This window comes from Puma concolor, chromosome C1 (genome assembly GCF_028749965.1).
Source record: "Puma concolor isolate L17-30 chromosome C1, mPumCon1.1.hap2, whole genome shotgun sequence".
NCBI lineage: Eukaryota > Metazoa > Chordata > Mammalia > Carnivora > Felidae > Puma > Puma concolor.
This window is the reverse complement of record NC_141674.1, coordinates 156423333-156445498: the sequence shown is the minus strand read 5'-3', so window position 1 is coordinate 156445498 and position 22166 is coordinate 156423333. Positions and strand designations below refer to the sequence as shown.

The following is a 22166-nucleotide window of genomic DNA, read 5'->3' as shown; positions in this document are numbered from 1 at the left end:
GAATCAAAGTTATCTGCAGGTAAGAGACTCAATGACAGAATATAAAACAGAATCTGAGGTTATTACGGAGTCCTGAATGTGTAATTTTTCTCCTCCTTGATATATGGAAATGTCCTATCTTAATCCTATCTTAATCCCTCTAATCAAGAAATTAAACAAGAAATTCGAATTGCTTTCTACAAGAAATACTGAAAGTTGTCAAAAAGTTTACTGCTAAAAGAATTCTATGGGAAATATTTTAAGAGATTAATTCCATTTTTTAAATGTAGATTTCATATGTAAGACAAAGTATGCTGATAATAATAATCATCACCAAAGCATAATTCATATTACAAAATTATATGGACATAATACACGCATATCCTATCTGAACCACAACAGAGTTGACACTTTGACATTAATAAATCAATTGGGAAGTACAATTTAGCATTCCAGTATTAGGTAGCTGCCATGGGGCCAAGAAAGCAATAGAGGCCACTGGGACCTTTGCCAGTGTAAGATAATGGGCAGAGCCCACATTTTCTCCTTTCAGTCATTTAGGTAAACATTGGTTTCGGGGTTCATGTAAGTGACTTCTGGGAGATTACCAATTTGGACCTCAAGCATGTTCGGGAATCTGCCCTAATCTCACTCTCAGGGGTTATTCCTATGTGAAAGGAACCAGGAGGTATTCCTATGAAACAGGACCCAGAGGACTAAAGGAATCCCCGAAAGCAACTTCCTGGAGGCTGCTTCTGATATTTGACTCCAGGAAAACAGTTTTGAGAACAGTAGTCTATTAGCAGCCATACCAAGCATCCAGAGTCCCTAAAACTCTATATAAAGACTGCCTGTGACATTTCTTACTTGAAGGAAGGGATCATTCTTGTACTCTGTTCACAGACTCCATTAATGATATTTAAATGCTTCCCAGAAGATGAGCCAAGTGGAAGAACTCATTTTCTTTTAAGCTTGTTCAGAAATACCTTAAATTCAAAAAAGAAAAAAAAAATCTTAACTATAGCTCCTGAGCCACGTAACTTTGTCTAATTAAAAAACCGTATTTTCCAACTCTCCACATAAAGTTCAAGGCAACAGAGATAAATTAATGGGAATTTCCTTAAATAAAGGAAATTCAGTAGCAATCTAAACCTCTGAGCAATCAATATTTATCCTAGGATTGCTTGCAGTGTCTAATATCATCTTTTTTAAAGTAACTGGCTCTAGTCTACATTCTTCAATGATTCCAGTCTCAGAAGGGGTGCATATCTTGGATTTCTAAGGTCACATACATAGCTAGTAAATGGCAAACCCAGGATCCAAACTCCAGGCTTTCTAGCTCCAGAACTTGCACTTGCATCACTAATGTAAACCAAAAGTCTGCTTCTATTATACATATGTGTGAAACATGTTTCATGTTTAAAAGGCTAGTAATTCCTATAAACTGAAATATCCTCAAATGATGAAATTAATAGCTCTTAATTACAGGTGCATAATGAGATTTACCTAAGCAAGGAATTCAAATGGAAGGACAAGTTAATACTATTAACAGCACCATTTTTTCATGATAGCTATGTGCAAAACTCTCTACATACCATCCCAATCTTAACCAGTCTTTGAGGCAGTGATTATTAACATTTTTCAAAGTAGGAAACTGAAGCTCAAAGAAGGTAAGTCATCTGGACAGAGTCAATAGCTATAAAAGGTAGAACAAGGTCAAGATGATTACTTATCTGTGAGCTACTAGAACCAGTTTGGATTTTTCTGTATTGAATACAAGTGTTCTTCATGGTATACATTACCTACCCCTGAAGGATTTTACCAATTTTACATTTTTTTAAGTTTATTTATTTATTTTGAGAGAGAGAGACACAGAGAGAGAGAGAGAGAGAGAGCACGCACATGAGGGAGGGACAGAGAGGGAGAGAGAGAATCTCAAGCAGGTCCCACACCCAGTGTGGAGCCCAGTGCAGGACTGGATCCCACGAACATGAGATCATAACCTGAGCTACCAAGAGTTGGATGCTGAATCAGCTGAGCCACCCAGGCACCCCCTATTTCACATTTTGGAATTTGAGCTGTATTTCCAATGTCTTGCAGAAACTCAAATTTAAAGAGAAACTAGAAACTCAGTAAAGAGAAAAATTGTTTTTCTGAAGTGTATACACTCTTAAATAGTATTCATAAAGTTCTTTAGTTCTTAATATCTTTTAGTATCTTTGTGGGGTTTTTTTTGCAATGTTGTCATTCCTGAAAGTTAGAAGATCAGAGATCAGCTTTTTTTAAAAAAATTGAGGTATAATTGACATATTACATTATGTTACTTTCAGTTGTATAACATAATGATTTGATATTTGTATACCTTGTGAAATGATCTTTGCAATAAGTAGTTACCATCTGATATCATACATAGTTATACATGTTTTTCCTTTTCCTTTTGATGAAGACTTAAGATTTACTCTCATCAACTTTCAAATATTCAGTACAGTATTATTGACTATAGTCACCGTAAGAGATCAGCTTTTTAAAACAAATACTTGGAAAAATAGATGTAACTCTTGGTTATTTTACAATAGGAGTAGGTTTTCCTTCTTCTTGCTGACCAGATTGAAGGATGAGTGAGGATAGGGCACCGCAGCCAGGAGTATTGCATGCGTCAAATGAAAATGGAGGGAACAAAGGATACAAGAATGTGGTTTCCGGGCCTCATCGAGATAAAGTGATGTGAGCAACATGAGTGATGTTTAAAATTGAGAATTAGAACTAAAATTTACATGGCGAACAACTTGCTTTACTTTTTCATTGTCTTGAATTTTACAGCTGGAAGTATTCTAAGGGAGAGGGTATTTTTGTTAACCTTGCATCTCTTTCTCTCCTCTTCTGCTCTCTTTTCCTGTTTGGTTTATCATCTTCCTTCCATCCTTCAACATCACTTCTCATTCTCCCTTGTGTCTTCTCAATCCAGATTTTCTTTCTTTAACTCAAAGAAACACATAAAACACATAAAATCCATTCAGAGTTCAAAATAAGTGGTGCTTTTCTTGAATGGATTTTATGTTTACCCTTTCAATTTTAAAATGGAGTTTTAAAACTTTGATATTTTACATTCCTACTCTTCAATTAAAACAAAATCCAAAAAATTTTGGGCATCTTTAATTGAATTTGTTTTCTCCTACTAAGTAGTAAAACCTGGTCACTAACTTGCGTGTATTCACCAGATGTTTTCAATTTAATGCATTTGTTGCTTTAAAATGGTTCTTAAAGGGGGTTCACATCAATAATTTATAATCTTTAAAAGAAGACAAGCTTAGGACCTCTTCCCAAAAATTTATTTTGGTATTACTTGGGTAGGCCCTGGTGGCTGTATTTTTTTTTAAGTTATACAGATGATTCTTTTATACACTCTGGTTGAGAACCACAATGGACCATACCTTTGTTTTGACATACACATTTTTTTTGGCAACAATAGGGACAAATAGCACTTAACTGCCTTCTTACTATTACCTAACATAAGTGAAAAGAGCTTTTAAAACATAATGTTTAAGAAAATAATAGGGAATAGATTTGTTAATTCCATACTATGGATTCTTGGTGTTAGTATAATGTAATGCCAATTTCTAAACCTAATTATGGAAGAATTGGTGTCAGATTCAGTGAAATTTGATATTACTGAAAATCATACATTCAGCAAGCCAGCCATGTATGGTACCTGAAAAAGTATTCCCTATTCATCTAACAGAGAAAGTAGAAGACACATTCCTTACCCTGTGGGAGTTTGCAATGTGACACGTTATGCCTTTGAAAGAGAGGTATTAACAAAATAAATTTCCAATTGTCTCCAGTTTACCCTAATATATAGATTATGGGTCTAATGTATAGTTTTGTTTCAAAACTTGTCTTTATTATTGGAGTTCTAAATTTTCACTAGAATTATCTTTTTAACTGAACTTCTTTCATACTTTTCAGCCTGATGACTCGTGATTAAGTTTCTTCTATCAATTCTTTTATTATTTTCTCTCTTCCATTTGCTGCTCCCTCTTTTGAGACTGATGCTGGGACTCCCAAAATTATTGCACATCTTCTGAATTTTATTGTGAGTTTTCCTTTGCTCTTTTACTCTACTGTATTAGGCAATCTAAAGTATAGAATGCTATGAATTTTTTTCATGTATATGTACTTGTGTGACCATCACACAGACCAAGTATAAAACATCTCCATACCTGAGAATTCTCACTTGTGCCCCATCCTGGTAACGTACCTTTGAAAGGTAACTAAAATTCTGACTTCTATTTCTTTTCAGCAAATATTACATCAAAAATTTTATTTTGATGGTCATGTCTTCAAGAATTTTTATTCTTTTTGATTCCCCCTTTTTTTTTTTGATAGCCTACTCTTTTCAGTAAGAGATTATCTTCTAAAATCTCTCTGAGAATACTAATTTTAACCCCTTCATATTACTCTATGTTTGACAATTTTTTTCTTTCTTCTAGAGTTAGGAGTTTGGTCTGTTCATCCGAATCCTTCAGTTTTATGTTTTTGGTCATCTTTGATTACCAATTCATCCTTAATTATCTGTTAATAATTTTGAATGAAAGACTATGTTGCTGTTATTCAGGGTTGCTTCTGCCTTATGTGGGTCTGTTTCCCAAACAAATCCTTCCTTGATGGGGAGGAATGCCTGTAGGCTTTGTGTATGTATCTGGTTTGCTACATTTTAGGATATGGGCAAAGAAAAGGCAAGAAGAGTCCACCTTTATAGAAAATCCTAAATAATCTACCAAAATACCAGGGCCAGTAAGAGAATTTAGCAAAGCCACAGGGTACAAGGGTAAAAGGGTAATTAATATTACATAAATAGGTTCAGTTTTATCATTTTAGCATCAAACCATTGTTCCACTTTGTTCTTCAAACCAGTGTTTCCAAAGTGTCTTCTGAAGAACATAGGAGAGATTAATGTGTGAAATGCAAAGGGTTCTCTATGGACTTTAGGTTTCCCTGAGGAAGTAGGTGGGGAAGTGAAGATAATTGAATTGAGAACAGTGATGGGGGCTTCAACCCTAACCGAACATTCTTATTTCTTCAAAAAACAAAAAGTTAAAAGTCCAAAGCAAATATGGGAAACTGTTAAAGTTTGTTAAATCTAATGCTTTCTACACTTTTCTGTGTGCTTGAAATATTTCATAATTTATCATTTCTGGCATTATCAAAATAAAACAGCAACAACAGAAGAGTTCTGTGATCTAGCAGATTCAGGGTCTGCTACATATCAATTCTGTCAAACTCTTAAATGTGTAAAGTCCCTAATTGTCCAGGGGCAGAGAAATTTGTTTGTTTCCTACTCCAGCATTTTCCACATTTAGCCACAGAACTTTTTCTTATGACATATCAAATCATATTGCATTTACAGACAGCAGCTTTTGATATGCTGCTTTATAATTTATACCCAATTACTTACCAAAATAATTTGAGGAATTATTCAGTGAAAATGTAACACATTTAAATTAGAAATATGGGAGGAGTCTGGGTGGCTCAGTTGGTTACACATCCAAATTGATTTTGGCCTGCGTCATGATCTCACAGTTTATGAGAGATCAGGCTCTGCACTGGTAGTATAGAGCCCGCTTAGGACCCTCTCTCTCTCTCTCTCTCTCTCTCTCTCTCTCTCTGTCTGGCCCTTCCCTTCTCATGTGCACTCATGCTCTCTTTCTTTCTCTCTCTCAAAAATAAGTAAATAAAAACTTAAAAAAAATAGATAGAGGGGCACCTGGGTGGCTTGGTCGGTTAGTGTCTGACTCTTGATATTGGCTCAGGTCATGATCCCAGGGTCATGGGATCAAGCCCTGCATAGGATTCCGTGCTGGGTATGGAGCCTGCTTGGGATTCTCTCTCTCTCCCTCTGCCCCTCTCCCCTGCTCTCTGTCTCTCTCTCTCAAAAAAAAAAAAAAAAAAAAAGGAAATAGAAATCGAAATTCAAAACACATGAGAAAAAGGTAGTAAATTAACCTGCCCTGCTTCTAGTAAAAATGGAAATGAACACCATAGGTGGTCTTATCTCAATTAATTCAGAGATTTTTTTTTTTTTTTGTTTAGTCTGGGGTTAAATTTAGCCTGGAGATAAATCCCACTGCTTCACACTTGAATATAGAGGAGGAAGCGGGGAAATATGACTTGCAACATTGTTGGGTAGAATAATCCTTAGTCAACTTGTTTTCTGACTTATTTAATTGTGGGCCAACTCTGTGACTTCTCTGCTGGACAGAAATGTTTCTCTCTTCTGACATTCTCAGATGAGTGTAGGCTGTGGCTTCTTTTTTAATCTTCTCACCAGGGGAAACGTCTTTCTCTCTTCTTCGGATTTGCAAAAACTCTTCAGTGTCTTCTCTGGTTTTCAATGATATCATGAAACTTTTTCCTCTTGTCCATCTTTGTTTTCATTGCAATGGGAATTTGGAAACTAGGGGATGATAAAACATGGGATGACCATTGTCATGAACTGGAAGCTGACAGTGCTTTGACTGGGAAAATGTATGAGGAAAAAAACAGATGATAGATACATAGATAGTACATGCATACATGCATAGAAAATAGGTAATAGGAAGAGAGTACAGAATAAATACTTTTACATCTATTTCAACTGTAAGAAATCCTAGATACGAGGATACTACCTTCACTTTTGTTTTCAGTAGTTGTGTAAGTATCATCTAACATGAGGCTAATGTGCAATACTGAAAAGAAGACGCAGTCATACTAATATTAGTAAGTGGAAATATGGTAATATTATTTCTCAAAAATTTAAATTAAAACATAAAAAGAATAAATATTGATTGATTTTATTAAATGTATTAAGTTCAAGTCAAATAAATCATACTAATATTAGTAAGTGGAAATATGGTAATATTATTTCTCAAAATTTTAAATTAAACATAAAAAGAATAAATATTGATTGATTTTATTAAATGTATTAAGTTCAAGTCAAATAAATTTAAGTGCATCTTTTCAAAGTACTTTTTTTTGGATAATAAATGCATGATATCTTCATTATAAAAATTTGAAAAATAGGGGCGCCTAAGTGTCCAACTTCGGCTCAGGTCATGATCTCATGGTTCATGGGTTCAAGCCCCATGGCGGGCTCTGTGCTGGCAGCTCAGAGCCTGGAGCCTGCTTCTGATTCTGCGTCTCCCTCTCTCTCTGCCCTTCCTCTACTCATGCTGTGTCTCTCTCTCTCTCTCAAAAATAAATAAACATTAAAACCAGATTTAAAACTTTGAAAAATAAAGAAGAGTGCCTGGGTGGCTCAGTTGGTTAGGCATCCGACTTCAGCTCCAGTCATCATTTTATGGTTTGTGAATTCTAGCCCTGCATTGGCCTCTCTGTTGTTAGCACAGAGCCCACTTCAGATCCCCTGTCCTCCTCTCTCTCTCCCCTCCCCTGCTCACACTCTCTCTCTCTCAGAAATGAATAAACATTTTAAAAATTTTTTGGAAAATGAAGAAAGCTATAAAAAAAGTAATAAAAGTAACCCATGTTCCCTCAGCTGTGAATAACCCTCATTAAATATATTGTGCCTTTAATTTCAGACTTTATGTACATTTAAAAAATTGAGATGAATATAAATGTATGTGTATCTGTAACACATACATTAATTGTCCATTATAAGATTTTATAATTTATTAAATAGTCTTTAAAAGCAGTCTTTTTTTTTTAATGTAGGCGTTATGCCCAGTGCAAGGCCCAATATGGGGCTTGAACTCATGACCCTGAGATTAAGACCTGAGCTGAGATCAAGAGTCAGTTGCTTAACTGACTGACCCATCCCGGAGCCCCTAAAAATTCTAATTCTTTAAATACCACTCAATTTTTCATTATATTTTCATTTTTTATTTACTGAAACCCTGACTGTTAGGCTTTTAGATTTATTATAATTTTTCAATATTATGCAAACATTGCAGTAAACATCTTCACAGATGGGACATCTGAGACTATTGCTTTTGGATAAATCTTAGAAGAGAGGTTATTTGGCAATAAAAATGAGTTAACATATTTAAGGCCTTTGATGGATATTGCAAAATTCTCCTCTAAAAGTTTGTACACATTATTTATTCCCATCATCCAGATGGGAGGCAGTGACTTCCTCTATACCCTCCAAACTAGAGGATGATGATGGAATCTGATCTGGTTGTAAACAGATGCTTAGTGTCTTTCTTCACTTTATCCTGTCCAGGAAAATACCTCCCATGCATGGTACCAGTGACATGAATCACCCACCAGCCCTGCTGTATGTATATAGTTTAGTGAATCAGAATATGTATGTTGAGGGTGTGCATGAATAGAGCGTGAGGGGAAGAGAAAGAAGGGAAAAAGAAATAGGGAGAGTAGAACTGGGGATTGGACATCTGAGTTCATGACATCTACTTACTTACTGTCAAATAATTCCTGAAAGAGGTGACATTTCCAGTTGAATGTAGGGAGTACAAAAATGTCAGTTCTCCAGACATCTTTTCTCCAAGAAACAGGTATGTGTACGTTAAAGGTAATCTTCCCCTCACCTGTATGATTTACAAAAGTGTTGAAGAATCTCCTAAACCCAAGTGGAAACTGCACTCACTGCCTTATTTCTCAGATTGATGTTGGTGCCAGTTTCTAACAGGCTACCAAAGTCTCTTTAAAATACATAGACTTCACCACACTCAGGTATCACCTCACGCCAGTCAGAGTGGCCAAAATGAACAAATCAGGAGACTATAGATGCTGGAGAGGATGTGGAGAAACGGGAACCCTCTTGCACTGTTGGTGGGAATGCAAATTGGTGCAGCCGCTCTGGAAAGCAGTGTGGAGGTTCCTCAGAAAATTAAAAATAGACCTACCCTATGACCCAGCAATATAGCACTGCTAGGAATTTATCCAAGGGATACAGGAGTACTGATGCATAGGGGCACTTGTACCCCAATGTTCATAGCAGCACTCTCAACAATAGCCAAATTATGGAAAGAGCCTAAATGTCCATCCACTGATGAATGGATAAAGAAATTGTGGTTTATATACACAATGTAATACTACGTGGCAATGAGAAAAAATGAAATATGGCCTTTTGTAGCAACGTGGATGGAACTGGAGAGTGTGATGCTAAGTGAAATAAGCCATACAGAGAAAGACAGATACCATATGGTTTCACTCTTATGTGGATACTGAGAAACTTAACAGGAACCCATGGGGGAGGGGAAGGAAAAAAAAAGAGGTTAGAGTGGGAGAGAGCCAAAGCATAAGAGACTGTTAAAAACTGAGAACAAACTGAGGGTTGATGGGGGGTGGGAGGGAGGAGAGGGTGGGTGATGGGTATTGAGGAGGGCACCTTTTGGGATGAGCACTGGGTGTTGTATGGAAACCAATTTGACAGTAAATTTCATATATTAAAAAATAAAATAAAATAAAATACATAGACTTCTGGTAAGGATTTTCTTATACTGTGCCCAAATAACTTAGGGGAAAAGTCATCGACTGTGTTCTACACATAATTGAAGTTCATTTTGTTTGATATGGAAATAGAGTCCTGGAAAAGAACAATTTTAGCTTCTCCCACTTCTTTTCTGAATCTATATTATCTGTGTTCTCACTACTGTGATTTGCTAGATTTTTATATTTTGCATTGGAAAATAAAAGAACAGATCATGGCTTCTCTTAGGTCACCCTCCCTCTGGCTTTGGTGATATTCCTTACTATATACAGCTTCTCAAGCTGTTCACAATGGGCCGATGTATTAGAAGTTGGTGTGTCCCAATTCTCAGGCAAACCTAATGCCAGAAGAAGAAGAAGAAGAAGAAGAAGAAGAAGAAGAAGAAGAAAGAAAAAAAAGAAGAGACTCATTTTTTTTTAATGGAGAAGTTACAAAATTACCCTGACTCACTGGAATAATGAGTTTGTTATTTTCAAAATAAGAACTGTTATTTTTATGCTTTTTTATTTAGAACATTTCAAAGTAATAATATATAGAAACTTGACTTTTTTATTTTGTATTTTTCTTTTCTGTAGGTGTTGTAATGTTTTGTATACACATATAAATTATTTAGGGAAGTCATAGTTTGAATGCATCTTATAGGGTGTTTTTTGTTTTGTTTTGTTTTGTTTACTTTTTAAATTGATTCTGTCACAAATATGTTCTGAATCTCTTTTCTTTCTTCTTCCTAAAACATTTCTCCAAATTGTTTTTAATTCAAAATGAAAAAAAAATATTTTTTTCTGATTTGTAAATGGGTATGAATTGTGAGAAAATATAAATATGCAAAATAGAATAGAACAATGTTTCCACCACATCATTTCACAGAAATGAGTTTCCCTATGACAGAGAAGCAGAGGTTGTGAATATGTTATGAGATTAAGACAGAAGAGAATCAGGTGATCAGAGAGGCAAGAGGAGAATCTGGAGAGTCGTACTCTCAGAAGCACTGTTGTGGGACGCCTGGATGGCTCAGCTGGTTGAGCGTCTGCCTCTTGATTTCGGCTCAGGTTATCTCATGGTTCATGAGTTCAAGCCCCATGTCTGGCTCCATGCTGACGGTGTGGAGTCTGCTTGGTATTCTCTCTCTCCCTCCCTCTCTGCCCTCCCCTGCTCTCTTTCTGTCGCTCAAAATAAGTAAAATAAACTGTAAAAAAATAAAGAAGCACTGTCATAAAGAATTTTAAATAAGGAAGGTTGATTCAATAGCACTAAAACTAAATACAGATGAAAAGTAAATAGTTTTTTCTTCCATTAAATTGTCACTTTTTTATTTTAGAATCTGGGAAGTATTAAAATCAAATTTATTTTTACATGTTAGAATTTATTTTTTAAAGTTATAATCTATAAACCTTTATTTTTTAATATGAGATTTATTGTCTAAGATCAAATTTTTAAATAAAGATGGTTAGATAGCATGGAAAATAAGTCTTGCACATAGTAATCACTTAGTAAATGTTAATTCAACATAATAATTCTGTGAACACATTACTTCTTGTAGTTGAAACCAAAAATCCGTTTTTTATTTTTTGTAATATGCCATATCTTGCTAGCAAACACCTATCTCTTTCTTTGTTTCCACTTAGGCCTCTTATGTAAGGAGCTGAAGGGGAAATAAAATAAACAGGATGAAAAGATGGCAACGCTGCCTCCCCCAGGACCTCAGAGTTTTGTCTACTTCACAAGACAGTCTCTTGCCCTCATTGAACAACGTATTGCTGAAGGAAAAACAAAGGAACCCAAAGAAGAAAAGAAAGATGATGATGAAGAAGGCCCAAGACCAAGCAGTGACCTGGAAGCTGGCAAACAGCTGCCCTTCATCTACGGGGACATCCCACCAGGCATGGTGTCAGAGCCCCTGGAGGACCTCGACCCCTACTATGCAGACAAAAAAGTGAGTTTATTGGGACCTCAGTAGTGCAGTATCTGCACTACTCTGTTGGCTTCTTTTGTACAGAGAGATACTTCAAAGTTTTTTAAATGTTTATTTATTTTTGAGAGAGAGACAGAGACAGAGCCTGAGCCAGGGAGGGGCAGAGAGAGGGAGATGCAGAATCAGAAGCAGGCTCCCTGCTCTGAGCTGTCAGCACAGAACCTGATGTGGGGCTCGAACTCATGAACTGCGAGATCATGACTTGAGCCAAAGTCAGACACTTGAGTGACTGAGCCACCCAGACATCCCTGTACAGAGAGATATTCTAAATTGAGAGTAAGTGGAATTTAGTGAAAAACCAGATAATGACAAAAATGTTCAGTTACATATGTATGTGGGATATTCAGAATTTGTACTTTTAATTTTTCATCCAAACTGGTTCTGTCACTGACACATTATTTTGATATCCTTAATCTTTTAAAATATTCAGTACCATGTTCTGCCTTTTGGGACATGACATAGATGCATACCTGTAGGAACGGAATTATTGTCAGTTGAGAACTAAGACCTCGGGGTATGTCCAGAATGCGTTCGCATGCAGGTGCCAGCTGAATTTATGGGGATATGTAAGATCATTCAACTAATAATGGGAGTTTAGACTTCTGCTTCATTTAGGGTGTTGAAAAACGGGTCTGAGATAGAGAAGTGGGACATAAATCAGAAAATGTTTCTATTGTTCAAAAAAAGAAGGGGAGGGGGGCGCCTGGGTGGCTCAGTCAGTTAAGAGTCCGACTTCAGCTCAGGTCATGATCTCATGGTTTGTGGGTTCGAGTCCCGCGTCAGGCTCTGTGCTGACAGCTCAGAGCCTGCAGCCTCCTTCGGATTCTGTGTCTCCCTCTCTCTCTGCCCTCCCCCACTCACACTTTGTCTCTCTCTCCTTCGAAAATAAATAAACAAAAAAATTAATAAAATTTAAAAAAAAAGAAGAGGAGGGAGTATCTCACAAAATTACTCAGAAAGTTGAGGATAAAGAAAGGCGATTGGAATGAACAAAGAGGATGAGCTGGTAAGCTTTTTGCAAGCAGTTTGTGTTCAGGGGTGGGAAGGAAAGCAAGAAGGTGGTGGAGAGCAAATAAAAAGAGGAAGTGGAGAACAGTACATTCATGATGAAAAATCTGAAAAATTTTCTGCCAGAAAGGCAGAATTTATTGAGGCTCCAAATAAATTGAAAACTTTTTAAATATAGGATAGAAATAGCACCTTGAAAGTAAAAAAAATAATAATAATCCTCAGAGAGAAAAATACAGAAGGTTGGAATCATGTAGCTAGTTGCAGATGTTAATAGACAAGGTACAAGCTAAGGCCAGATTGTATTTGCATTTGAAAAGTGGAGAGAAGGGGCGCCTGGGTGGCTCAGTACATTAAGTGTCCAACTCTCGATTTCACCTCTGGTCCTGATCTCACAGTTCATGAGTTCAAGCCCCGCATCAGGCTCTGTGCTGACAATACGGAGTCTACTTGGGATTCTCTCTCTCCCTCTCTCCCTGCCCCTCCCTTGCTTGCATGTGGGTTCTCTCTCGCTCTCTCTCTCTCTAAATAACCAAATGAACTTAAAAAAAAAAGATGGAGAGAAGTCTTACTGAGACTTGAGGGGCAAATAGAGTTTGGATTTACTTGTCCTGATACATTGAAGTAAATGCAGGCACATCAGAGGAAATGCGTGTTACATGATGTCAATATTTTCCACACCACAGGAATGGAAATTGTCCTCTGAAAGTCAAATGTTGAGAGTAACAGAACTGAGAAGGTGTTTTCACTTTAGGGAAATGGGAGAGAGTTTGAACCACCTGCTGTAAAGGTTATTCTGTTGAGAAAGTGAGAAGTACAGCTTTCCTGACACAGTAGTGGACACAACCAGGTTGAAGTTAAAGTTGACTAAGAGGAAACTCTAAAGGATTATATCGGCAGTTCTGTAACTCTCCAACATTGCTTTGCCGTATAGCACCTGTAGACTTTGAAAGGTCAAGAAAGACAAAATAAAGCCCATTTTATTTTTTTTTTTAATTTTTTTTTTCAACGTTTATTTATTTTTGGGACAGAGAGAGACAGAGCATGAACAGGGGAGGGGCAGAGAGAGAGGGAGACACAGAATCGGAAACAGGCTCCAGGCTCCAAGCCATCAGCCCAGAGCCCGACGTGGGGCTCGAACTCATAGACCGTGAGATCGTGACCTGGCTGAAGTCGGACGCTTAACCGACTGCGCCACCCAGGCGCCCCAATAAAGCCCATTTTAAAAAATAGTTTAAGATATAAATGAAAGGGAATATTTCCTGATAAGACATCTAGCAAATAAAGTAAAATAGAGAACATATTTGAAATAACCTGAGAAATATAAAATATGATGAGGTTACATTTTGATAGTAGAAACCCATCTGCCTCTGTGGTAGTTACTATGAACAGCAGTACCTAACACTTGCTTCACATCACAACAGGCTGGCAGCACAGCATTAAAAACCAGAATACCTGAGAAGCCCTTGAAATACTATATAGCATTCTAATTAATCAATCAGTATTCTGACACGGCAAGGAAGAATGCTAATATGGATTAAGGATTGCTGTGTCAGGCACTAGACTTTTTATATAAATTAGCATACATATTTATCATAACCTGGTGAGATAGGAAGAAATACCCTGTTTTTATTTATTTTTTTAAGTTTATTTATTTACTTGGAGAAAGAGAGGGAGGGAGAGAGAGTGTGAGCTGGGGAGGGGCAGAGAGAGAGGGAGAGGGAGAATCTCAAGTAGGCTCTGTGCTGATGTGGGGATTGATCTCATGAACTGTGAGATCATGACTTGGGCAGAAATCAGGTCGGAGGCTTAACTAACTGAGCCACCCAGGTGCACTTACCCCACCCCTCTTTTTTTTTTCTTTTTTTTTTGGTAATATCCTATTTTTTTTTATTTTATTATTTTTAAATTTATTTATTTATTTATTTATTTATTTATTTATTTATTTATTTATATAATTTTCATCAAAATTAGTTAGCATATGGTACAACAATGATTTCAGGAGTAGATTCCTTAAGCCCCTTCCCCATTTAGCCCATCCCTCCTCCCACAACCCCTCCAGCAAACCTCTGTTTGTTCTCCATTTTTTTTTTTTTTTAATTTTTTTTCAACGTTTTTTATTTATTTTTGGGACAGAGAGAGACAGAGCATGAACGGGGGAGGGGCAGAGAGAGAGGGAGACACAGAATCGGAAACAGGCTCCAGGCTCCGAGCCATCAGCCCAGAGCCTGACGCGGGGCTCAAACTCACGGACCGCGAGATCTTGACCTGGCTGAAGTCGGACGCTTAACCGACTGCGCCACCCAGGCGCCCCTGTTTGTTCTCCATTTTTAAGAGTCTCTTATGTTTTGTCTCCCTCCCCGTTTTTCTTATTTTTGCTTCCCTTTCCTTATGTTCATCTGTTTTGTCTCTTAAAGTCCTCATATGAGTGAAGTCATATATTTGTCTTTCTCTGACTAATTTCACTTAGCATAATAGCCTCTAGTTCCATCTATGTAGTTGCAAATGGCAAGATTTCATTCTTTTTGATTGCTGAGTAATACTCCACTGTGTGTGTGTGTGTGTGTGTGTGTGTGTGTGTGTGTGTGTGTACCACATCATATGTGTATATATATATATATATATATATATATATATATATATATATACCACATCTTCTTTCTTTATCCATTCATCCATTGATGGACATTTGGGCTCTTTCCGTACTTTGGCTATTGTTGATAGTGCTGCTATAAACATTGGGGTGCATGTGTCCCTTCAAAACAGCATACCTGTATCCCTTGGATAAATGCCTAGTAGTGCAATGCTGGGTCACAGGATAGTTCTATTTTTAATTTTTTGAGGAACCTCTATACTGTTTTCCAGAGTGGCTGCACCAGTTTGCATTCCCACCAGCGGTGCAATAGAGATCCTCTTTCTCTGCATCCTCGCCAGCATCTATTGTTGCCTGGGTTGTTAAAGTTAGCCATTCTGACAGAGGTGTGAGGTGTGTAATACCCTATTTTTAGATGAGTCAAAGGGCTTGGGAAAATTAAGCAATGTGCAAAATGTTACCCCCCAGTAAGTTGTAGATTTTTAAAATTCAATTTGGTTTGTCCCCCTACTGAGATATTCTATTATACCACATCTCTTAATATAGTCTAGTTTCTGTTGTATAGCAACCACTATGGTAACAACTTCACAAAAGTAAATTAAATAATGATGAGTAAATAAGACAGGCAAAATAAAAAGTACTTTCTCATTTTACTTATTACTTCATCCTGAAAAATTCCTGGCTCAGAATGGATACCTACTACATTTCCCATTTCCAAAGGGCGTCTGGATGTTACTTAACCAGCCACCTCTTAAGGAGGAAAGGAATCTTTCCGGACTAATCCCCAAGGCATAGACATACACTAATACTGCCTTAAAGTAATTTGGGAGGTATGGGAAAATGTTTGCATTTGAATGGAGGATTATAGGCCTATTAACTAATGGAATGATGTTGGCTGTGATAGACTAATTTAATAGAGAACATTTAGGATGGGACTCCATCTCTTTGCCTTGGCCCCAATTCCTTTCAAATAATATAACACCAGCCACATCAAAAGTCTAACCCACATTTGCATCAGTATAGTTGAGTTGAACTAGGTCAGACAAAGCAATCTATTTTTCATGGTTCTCTATTCTTGACGTGGTTACAAAGATCTAAAGGGATAACCAAGTCTTCTTATTTTCTTTTGGTTTGGAGCTTTAGATTATCAATTTTTTTTGTGTCTAGCTTTTCAAACATTTCTTGATAAAAGTAGTTTTGACTTTTGCTTGCAAACTTAGAGTTGCTTGCAACTTTGTGGATTGATTCCTCCATGTTTCAAGTTATTCACACTAAGAGACAAAAATTTTATTTCTGCTACATTATAATTATTACTAGTATTAAAAATCTTAATGACCCCTGGGGGTCAAATCTTAATGACCGCCTGGGTGGCCCGGTCGGTTAAATGTCCGACTTCAGCTCAGGTCATGATCTCACGATTCATGAGTTTGAGCCCTGCATCAGGATCTCTGCTGTCAGCACAGAGAGCTCACTTCAGATCCTGTGTCCCCCTCTCTCTCTGCCCCTCCCTGCTCACATACTTTCTCTCTCTTAAAAATAAACATTTAAAAAATATATCTTCACTCTTAAAAACTGAGAATAAACTGAGGGTTGATGGGGGGTGGGAAGGAGGGGAAAGTGGGTGATGGCATTGAGGAGGCACCTGTTGGGGTGAGCACTAGTGTTGTATGGAAACCAATTTGACAATAAATTTCGTATTAAAAGAAGGAAAGAAAGAAAGAAAGAAAGAAAGAAAGAAAGAAAGAAAGAAAGAAAGAAAAAGAATAAAAAATATATCTTAATGACCCCTAATTTGACTTTGGCCCAGACTTTAATTTGTATTTGAGTGTAATTATCAATGCTTTGTTAAAACAAAGAACACTTGATAAATTAATGATAGAAGTTAGGGCTTCATTTTTTTTTTTAATTTTTTTTCCCAACGTTTATTTATTTTTAGGACAGAGAGAGACAGAGCATGAACGGGGGAGGGGCAGAGAGAGAGGGAGACACAGCATCGGAAACAGGCTCCAGGCTCCGAGCCATCAGCCCAGAGCCTGACGCGGGGCTCAAACTCACGGACCGCGAGATCGTGACCTGGCTGAAGTCGGACGCTTAACCGACTGCGCCACCCAGGCGCCCCAGGGCTTCATTTTTTATGTGATGAATGTATAAGTGCTTTTTAATAGTGTTATGCAGTGCTTTTATTATAAGTGAAACTTTGTGTCTTTAAGAAAGAATAAATTACTAATTACCCTGTGCTATGGGTATTAAGAGGACAGGTACAATGGCCTACTGTGCTTTATATGTTACCTATAATTTAAGCAGCTGCTACCAATATTGACTAAGAATTTACAATGTGCCAGAAACTTAAAAGCTTTAAGTTAAATCTTAAATCTTGATACACTGTGCTTTTTAGAAGGCACTAAGTGCTGGCTCTCAAGTTGTTAAATGGTGGATCTGGTATTTAGAATCACATCTGTCCAAACCAAACATATGCTCTTTGGGTACCATATTTGTCTAATTTTATGTTCAACAAACTCTTAAATAAATGGGCAAAATTAAAAGAATTTATTCAGACTTTGATATCTATGCATTTCATAGTAGGATTTTGGAATTTACTAAAGGGACCTATACTGAACCCCCACATTTCATAGGCTTACCTATTTTTCCTGCCTATAACTAACTCCTGTGTGTGTGTAAACCCAGATATTCCTAGAGAAGTTCTTGAAGTGAATAAACATTGGGAATTTAAATTTAAAAATAGCAAATGAATTGTTTTTTGTAAACATGTCAAGCACAAGGTAACTTGATCTGGCCAAATCTAGACAGTAATATGATTTTCACATTAGCTCAACCGATGTCTGATTCAGGAAGTCTCCCTGATAATTCTCACCTGTGTGTGACCATGTCTCTTTCATACTGTCACACTCCTCCATTTGTATTTCTCTGTATTATACCTGTCACATCTTGCCTTGTATTTGAGTTACTGTGTGTGCATCACTTTTCTAGGAAGTTTCTTGAATGCAAGACTCATGTCTCATTTATGTTCAAATGCCTTTCATCACCTCATATGCCATAGTTGTTCACTACACAATTGCAGAGTATAATGAATGAATTCTAAAAAGCACAGTGTACCAAGAGTTAAGAAAACAGTGGTTGTACTCAAAGGCTATATATTAATTTTAAAGCTAATTTTAAGGTAAAAGTGAATTTTATGTTAAATTGTATTTAGTCATAACCGGTATAGTGAAAGTGACTAGGAATATAAAAAGACATCTGAAAGTAATAGATTCTGGTTCACTTTCTTGAGAACACTGCCACATACAATTAAAAAACAAGATACTTGAGGGGCGCCTGGGTGGCTCAGTCGGTTAAGTGTCCGACTTCAGCTCAGGTCATGATCTCACAGTGCGCGAGTTCAAGCCCCGCTTGGGGCTCTGTGCTGACAGCTCAGAGCCTGGAGCCTGCTTCAGATTCTGTGTCTCCCTCTCTCTGACCCTCCCCCGTTCATGCTCTATCTCTCTCTGTCTCAAAAATAAATAAACATGAAAAAAAAATTAAAAAAAAAAAAAGCAAGATACTTGAACTTAGGTCCCCAATTTGGTGAAAAATATTTATTACCAGAAGCCCATTCATGAACTTATATAAAATTCAGATTAAACAACAACAGAAGACCAAATCAATGTCTTCTAAATAACACAGGTAATTTGCCTATCAACTATAGGAGAATAAGACAAAAAGTTAAAATTTGGTCTTCTTGATTTCTAAGCAAATTTCTTAGATTGTGTTAATGTTTTGTTGTTGTTGCTGTTTATTTATTTGAGTTTTAAAATTTTTAACTACATACCAAAGCTGTGGAGAATGTCACTTGTGTAATGATTACATAACACATTTCAAGAATATTTGGCTCATTTGTATTATTATTTTTTAAATTGCTGTGGGTAGTAGCAAGCAAGTCCTTTAATTTGTGATCTTTTCTTTTAGCTATTATTTATATTACATCTAAAACAAGAAAATTGAACTGGGTAATAGGATTTTCTAACTCTAATATTCCTTAAATATATGAGAATATGTTTTTGAAATGACTCATATTTTAGAACACTTACTATTAGCCATGACAATAACCAACAAGTACTAAAATTCTCAAGGTGTTATGGCAAAAATCAGGGATAGCTAGTTTCTATTTTGTTTGCTTAAAATACACTGATGTGAAAGAAGGAAATTATATTCTAAACTAATTCCAGTGGCCACAACTTACTGTTACTGATTTGGGTGTTAAAAGGATATGAAAAAGAGAAGACATTGTATTTGAGGAGTTCTAGGCAACCCATGCTCATAAATGGCTCACTTCTTAATTTACTAAGAAGAAATAGAAGGAGTTCATTGGCCAATGTGATCTAAAGAGTTCAATTAATGTCAGTGGTACCACGTTGCTTGAGTCTGATGGCAGTGTTTCTTTAATGTGAGACTACCACAGGCAGAGGTAAATTGCTGATATAAATGTGTGAGGGTGAAATTTCAAATTCTCAATTTCATGTTGTTTTCATTTTCGCCTGCAGACTTTCATCGTGTTGAACAAAGGGAAAGCAATCTTCCGTTTCAATGCCACACCTGCTTTGTACATGCTGTCTCCTTTCAGTCCCCTAAGAAGAATATCAATTAAGATTTTAGTACACTCATATCCTTTTTAAATTGCTTACTGTTAATGGTGCTTTAAAATGTAAACTTTGCTATTTTATTCAAATGTGGATTTTAGTTCTTGTGTACCAGAAAAGACTCTGATTTTAGTGTACTGATTTCAGTATAATTTGGTGTAAGTCTCTGAGAAAATTGGGAGAATGGCAATGTTAGCATTTTAGGATAAATTACTTTATATATTACTCCCTTGTTCAAAGAGATAAAAAAGTTATAAAAATCATTTAGAATTATTTTCTAGGACAAAGTTGTTAGCATTTTAACAAGTGTCATTATCAAATATTAAAAGTTCCCACTGTGGTCTTTTATCAAATTCCTTGATTCTAAGCTACTTTATTCAGCATGCTCATCATGTGCACTATTCTGACGAACTGCATATTTATGACCATGAGTAACCCTCCAGACTGGACCAAGAATGTAGAGTAAGTGGGTATAAATATATTTTAATATGGTCTCACTGTTATTTTAATCCTCTCCTTTCCCGCCAGGAAGTTACCACAGCTCTAAAAATTGTGGTGTTTATCTTCCCATATTATATGGTTGCTTTTCTTTCAATTATTTTTTCCTCCTCTGTGGTATTAACCAGTTAGCAGTGGAATAGAATAATTGTTACAGTCTTTTCTAGAAGAATGAATTTATCAGATGTCCTGCCTTGTTCTTAGACATGTTATATATTTCTTATCCTTGGGTATATTTCTGATAGGAGTAATGTAGGACTTTTCCAGGCAGATCTAATACCTGTGTTCTTAGTCATTTTGAATACCTCTACTTTCTCTAAGAGTATCTAATATGGACATTTTGAGATTTTTCTGGAAATACCTTTATTGTAGTTTATTCTAATACTTCAAGTGGATCCATAAACCAACAGCCACACTCTGATAGATGGCTTTCTTGGGTTAATCAGAAAAAAAATAAAGATTTATATTGGTTCTATTCTTCTCATATTTAATATGCCATTGGGTTATTTGTCTAGGTACACTTTTACTGGAATATATACTTTTGAATCACTTGTAAAAATCCTTGCAAGAGGCTTCTGTGTGGGAGAATTCACTTTCCTTCGTGACCCATGGAACTGGCTTGATTTTGTCGTCATTGTTTTTGCGTAAGTACATTTAGTTTTTTTGAAATGGCAAACTCATGAAAATGACAGAGAGCACAGTATTCCAGTGAAAGTAAGCCTTTGGGGTCTGACTTTTCCTGCAGGTAATGGTTGCATTTAAAGGATACTGAATGAAAGGTTGTCATTCATTTGATAGGCAAATGATTAATTTTTCAAAAGTGTATGACATCATTAAGATTGATCATCTTCATGCTCAGCACTTGGATGGATAGTATATGCAGTGCAAGTGAGTTCATACTTTGAAAACTGATAAAACCTATAAGAATCACAGAAAAATCTCAAGCCTTAATTATAAAGTACTGTGCTCTTTTTATTAACCTATACTATGAAACTATTATGCTATATTAAAATACAGAAGTAAAAAATTTATAAGGGCTGTCCCTGCATACTAACCCTAACTTTAGTGCATTGTGTATATATTATGTATGCCGTCACAGTTTATTTTTAAGAGGAAAATATTACATTAAAATATAATTTTAATTTATTTATACTGCTGCTCTTTCCCCAAATATATTTGCCAGAAACAGTCAGTTGTTTTTTTTGTTTGTTTTTTTTTTGTGTGTGTGTCTCCAAACCTAGATACAATGTTTTTCCTTCTATCATCTTGAATTTTAAAACTAATGCAGGTTCACCGAAGGAATTTAGATAATGCAGAAGGGTCTTAAGATTTCTAGTTTCCCATTCCCTCGCCCCCACCCCCACCTCCTTGTCTATCAGGCTCCCTTCTTTTATGGTCACCTGACTGCTGTAGGTGCACCCGCCACCTGCTGACAAGAGTCAGCGTTGACATCGAGTCAAAAGAAGGCTGCCTTTTCACAGGGCTCTCATTTTTTATTGAGATATAATTTATATGCCATAAAATTTACCCTTTTAAAGTATAAAATTCAGTGTTGCTTTTTTAGTATGTTCACAACATTGTACAACTGTCACTGATTTCTAATTCCAGCATATTTCCATCACCCCCAGAAGAAATCATTTCTATTCCCTTCTCCCCCTAGTCCTTGGAAACTAGGAAACTACTCATCTTTTTTTGAGTCTCTGGATTTGCCTATTCTAGACATTTCATATGAATGGAATTGTACAATTTGTGGCCTTTTGTGTCTGGCTTCTTTCAGTTAGCCTACAGTTTTCAAAATTTGCTGCTAACATTTTATAGGATGTTAAATATCTATATTGCCATAATGTTGAGGTCTAATGATTGAAGCATTTGATTGTTTATTTAGATATTTAAAGTATTTGAAGCCATTTTAATAATATATTTGTATTTTACTCACATAAAAGGGATTGAATCAAATCTAATCAAATTGAATCAGTTGTGTTAGGGAAGAAAAAAAAAGACTTGCAGAACAATCCATTTAAATAAGCATTT

General features: G+C 36.3%; 1 protein-coding gene across 3 annotated transcripts in view; it reads left to right on the top strand.

Annotated features, from left to right (window-relative positions):
• The window catches only part of SCN9A (sodium voltage-gated channel alpha subunit 9), a 168188-nt gene that overhangs the window by 53732 nt on the left and 92290 nt on the right, over positions 1-22166 (top strand). The window contains exons 2-5 of one of the 3 annotated variants that reach the window (XM_086718809.1): positions 11056-11363; positions 19542-19660; positions 20010-20099; positions 20651-20779. In XM_086718809.1, coding sequence (XP_086574935.1) covers positions 11106-11363; positions 19542-19660; positions 20010-20099; positions 20651-20779 — 596 coding nt within the window. In that variant the 5' untranslated portion in view covers positions 11056-11105. Of the gene's footprint in view, positions 1-11055; positions 11364-19541; positions 19661-19975; positions 20100-20650; positions 20780-22166 lie in introns of those variants that run through there. The other 2 variants (XM_086718808.1, XM_025924769.2) reach the window with 2 other exon arrangements.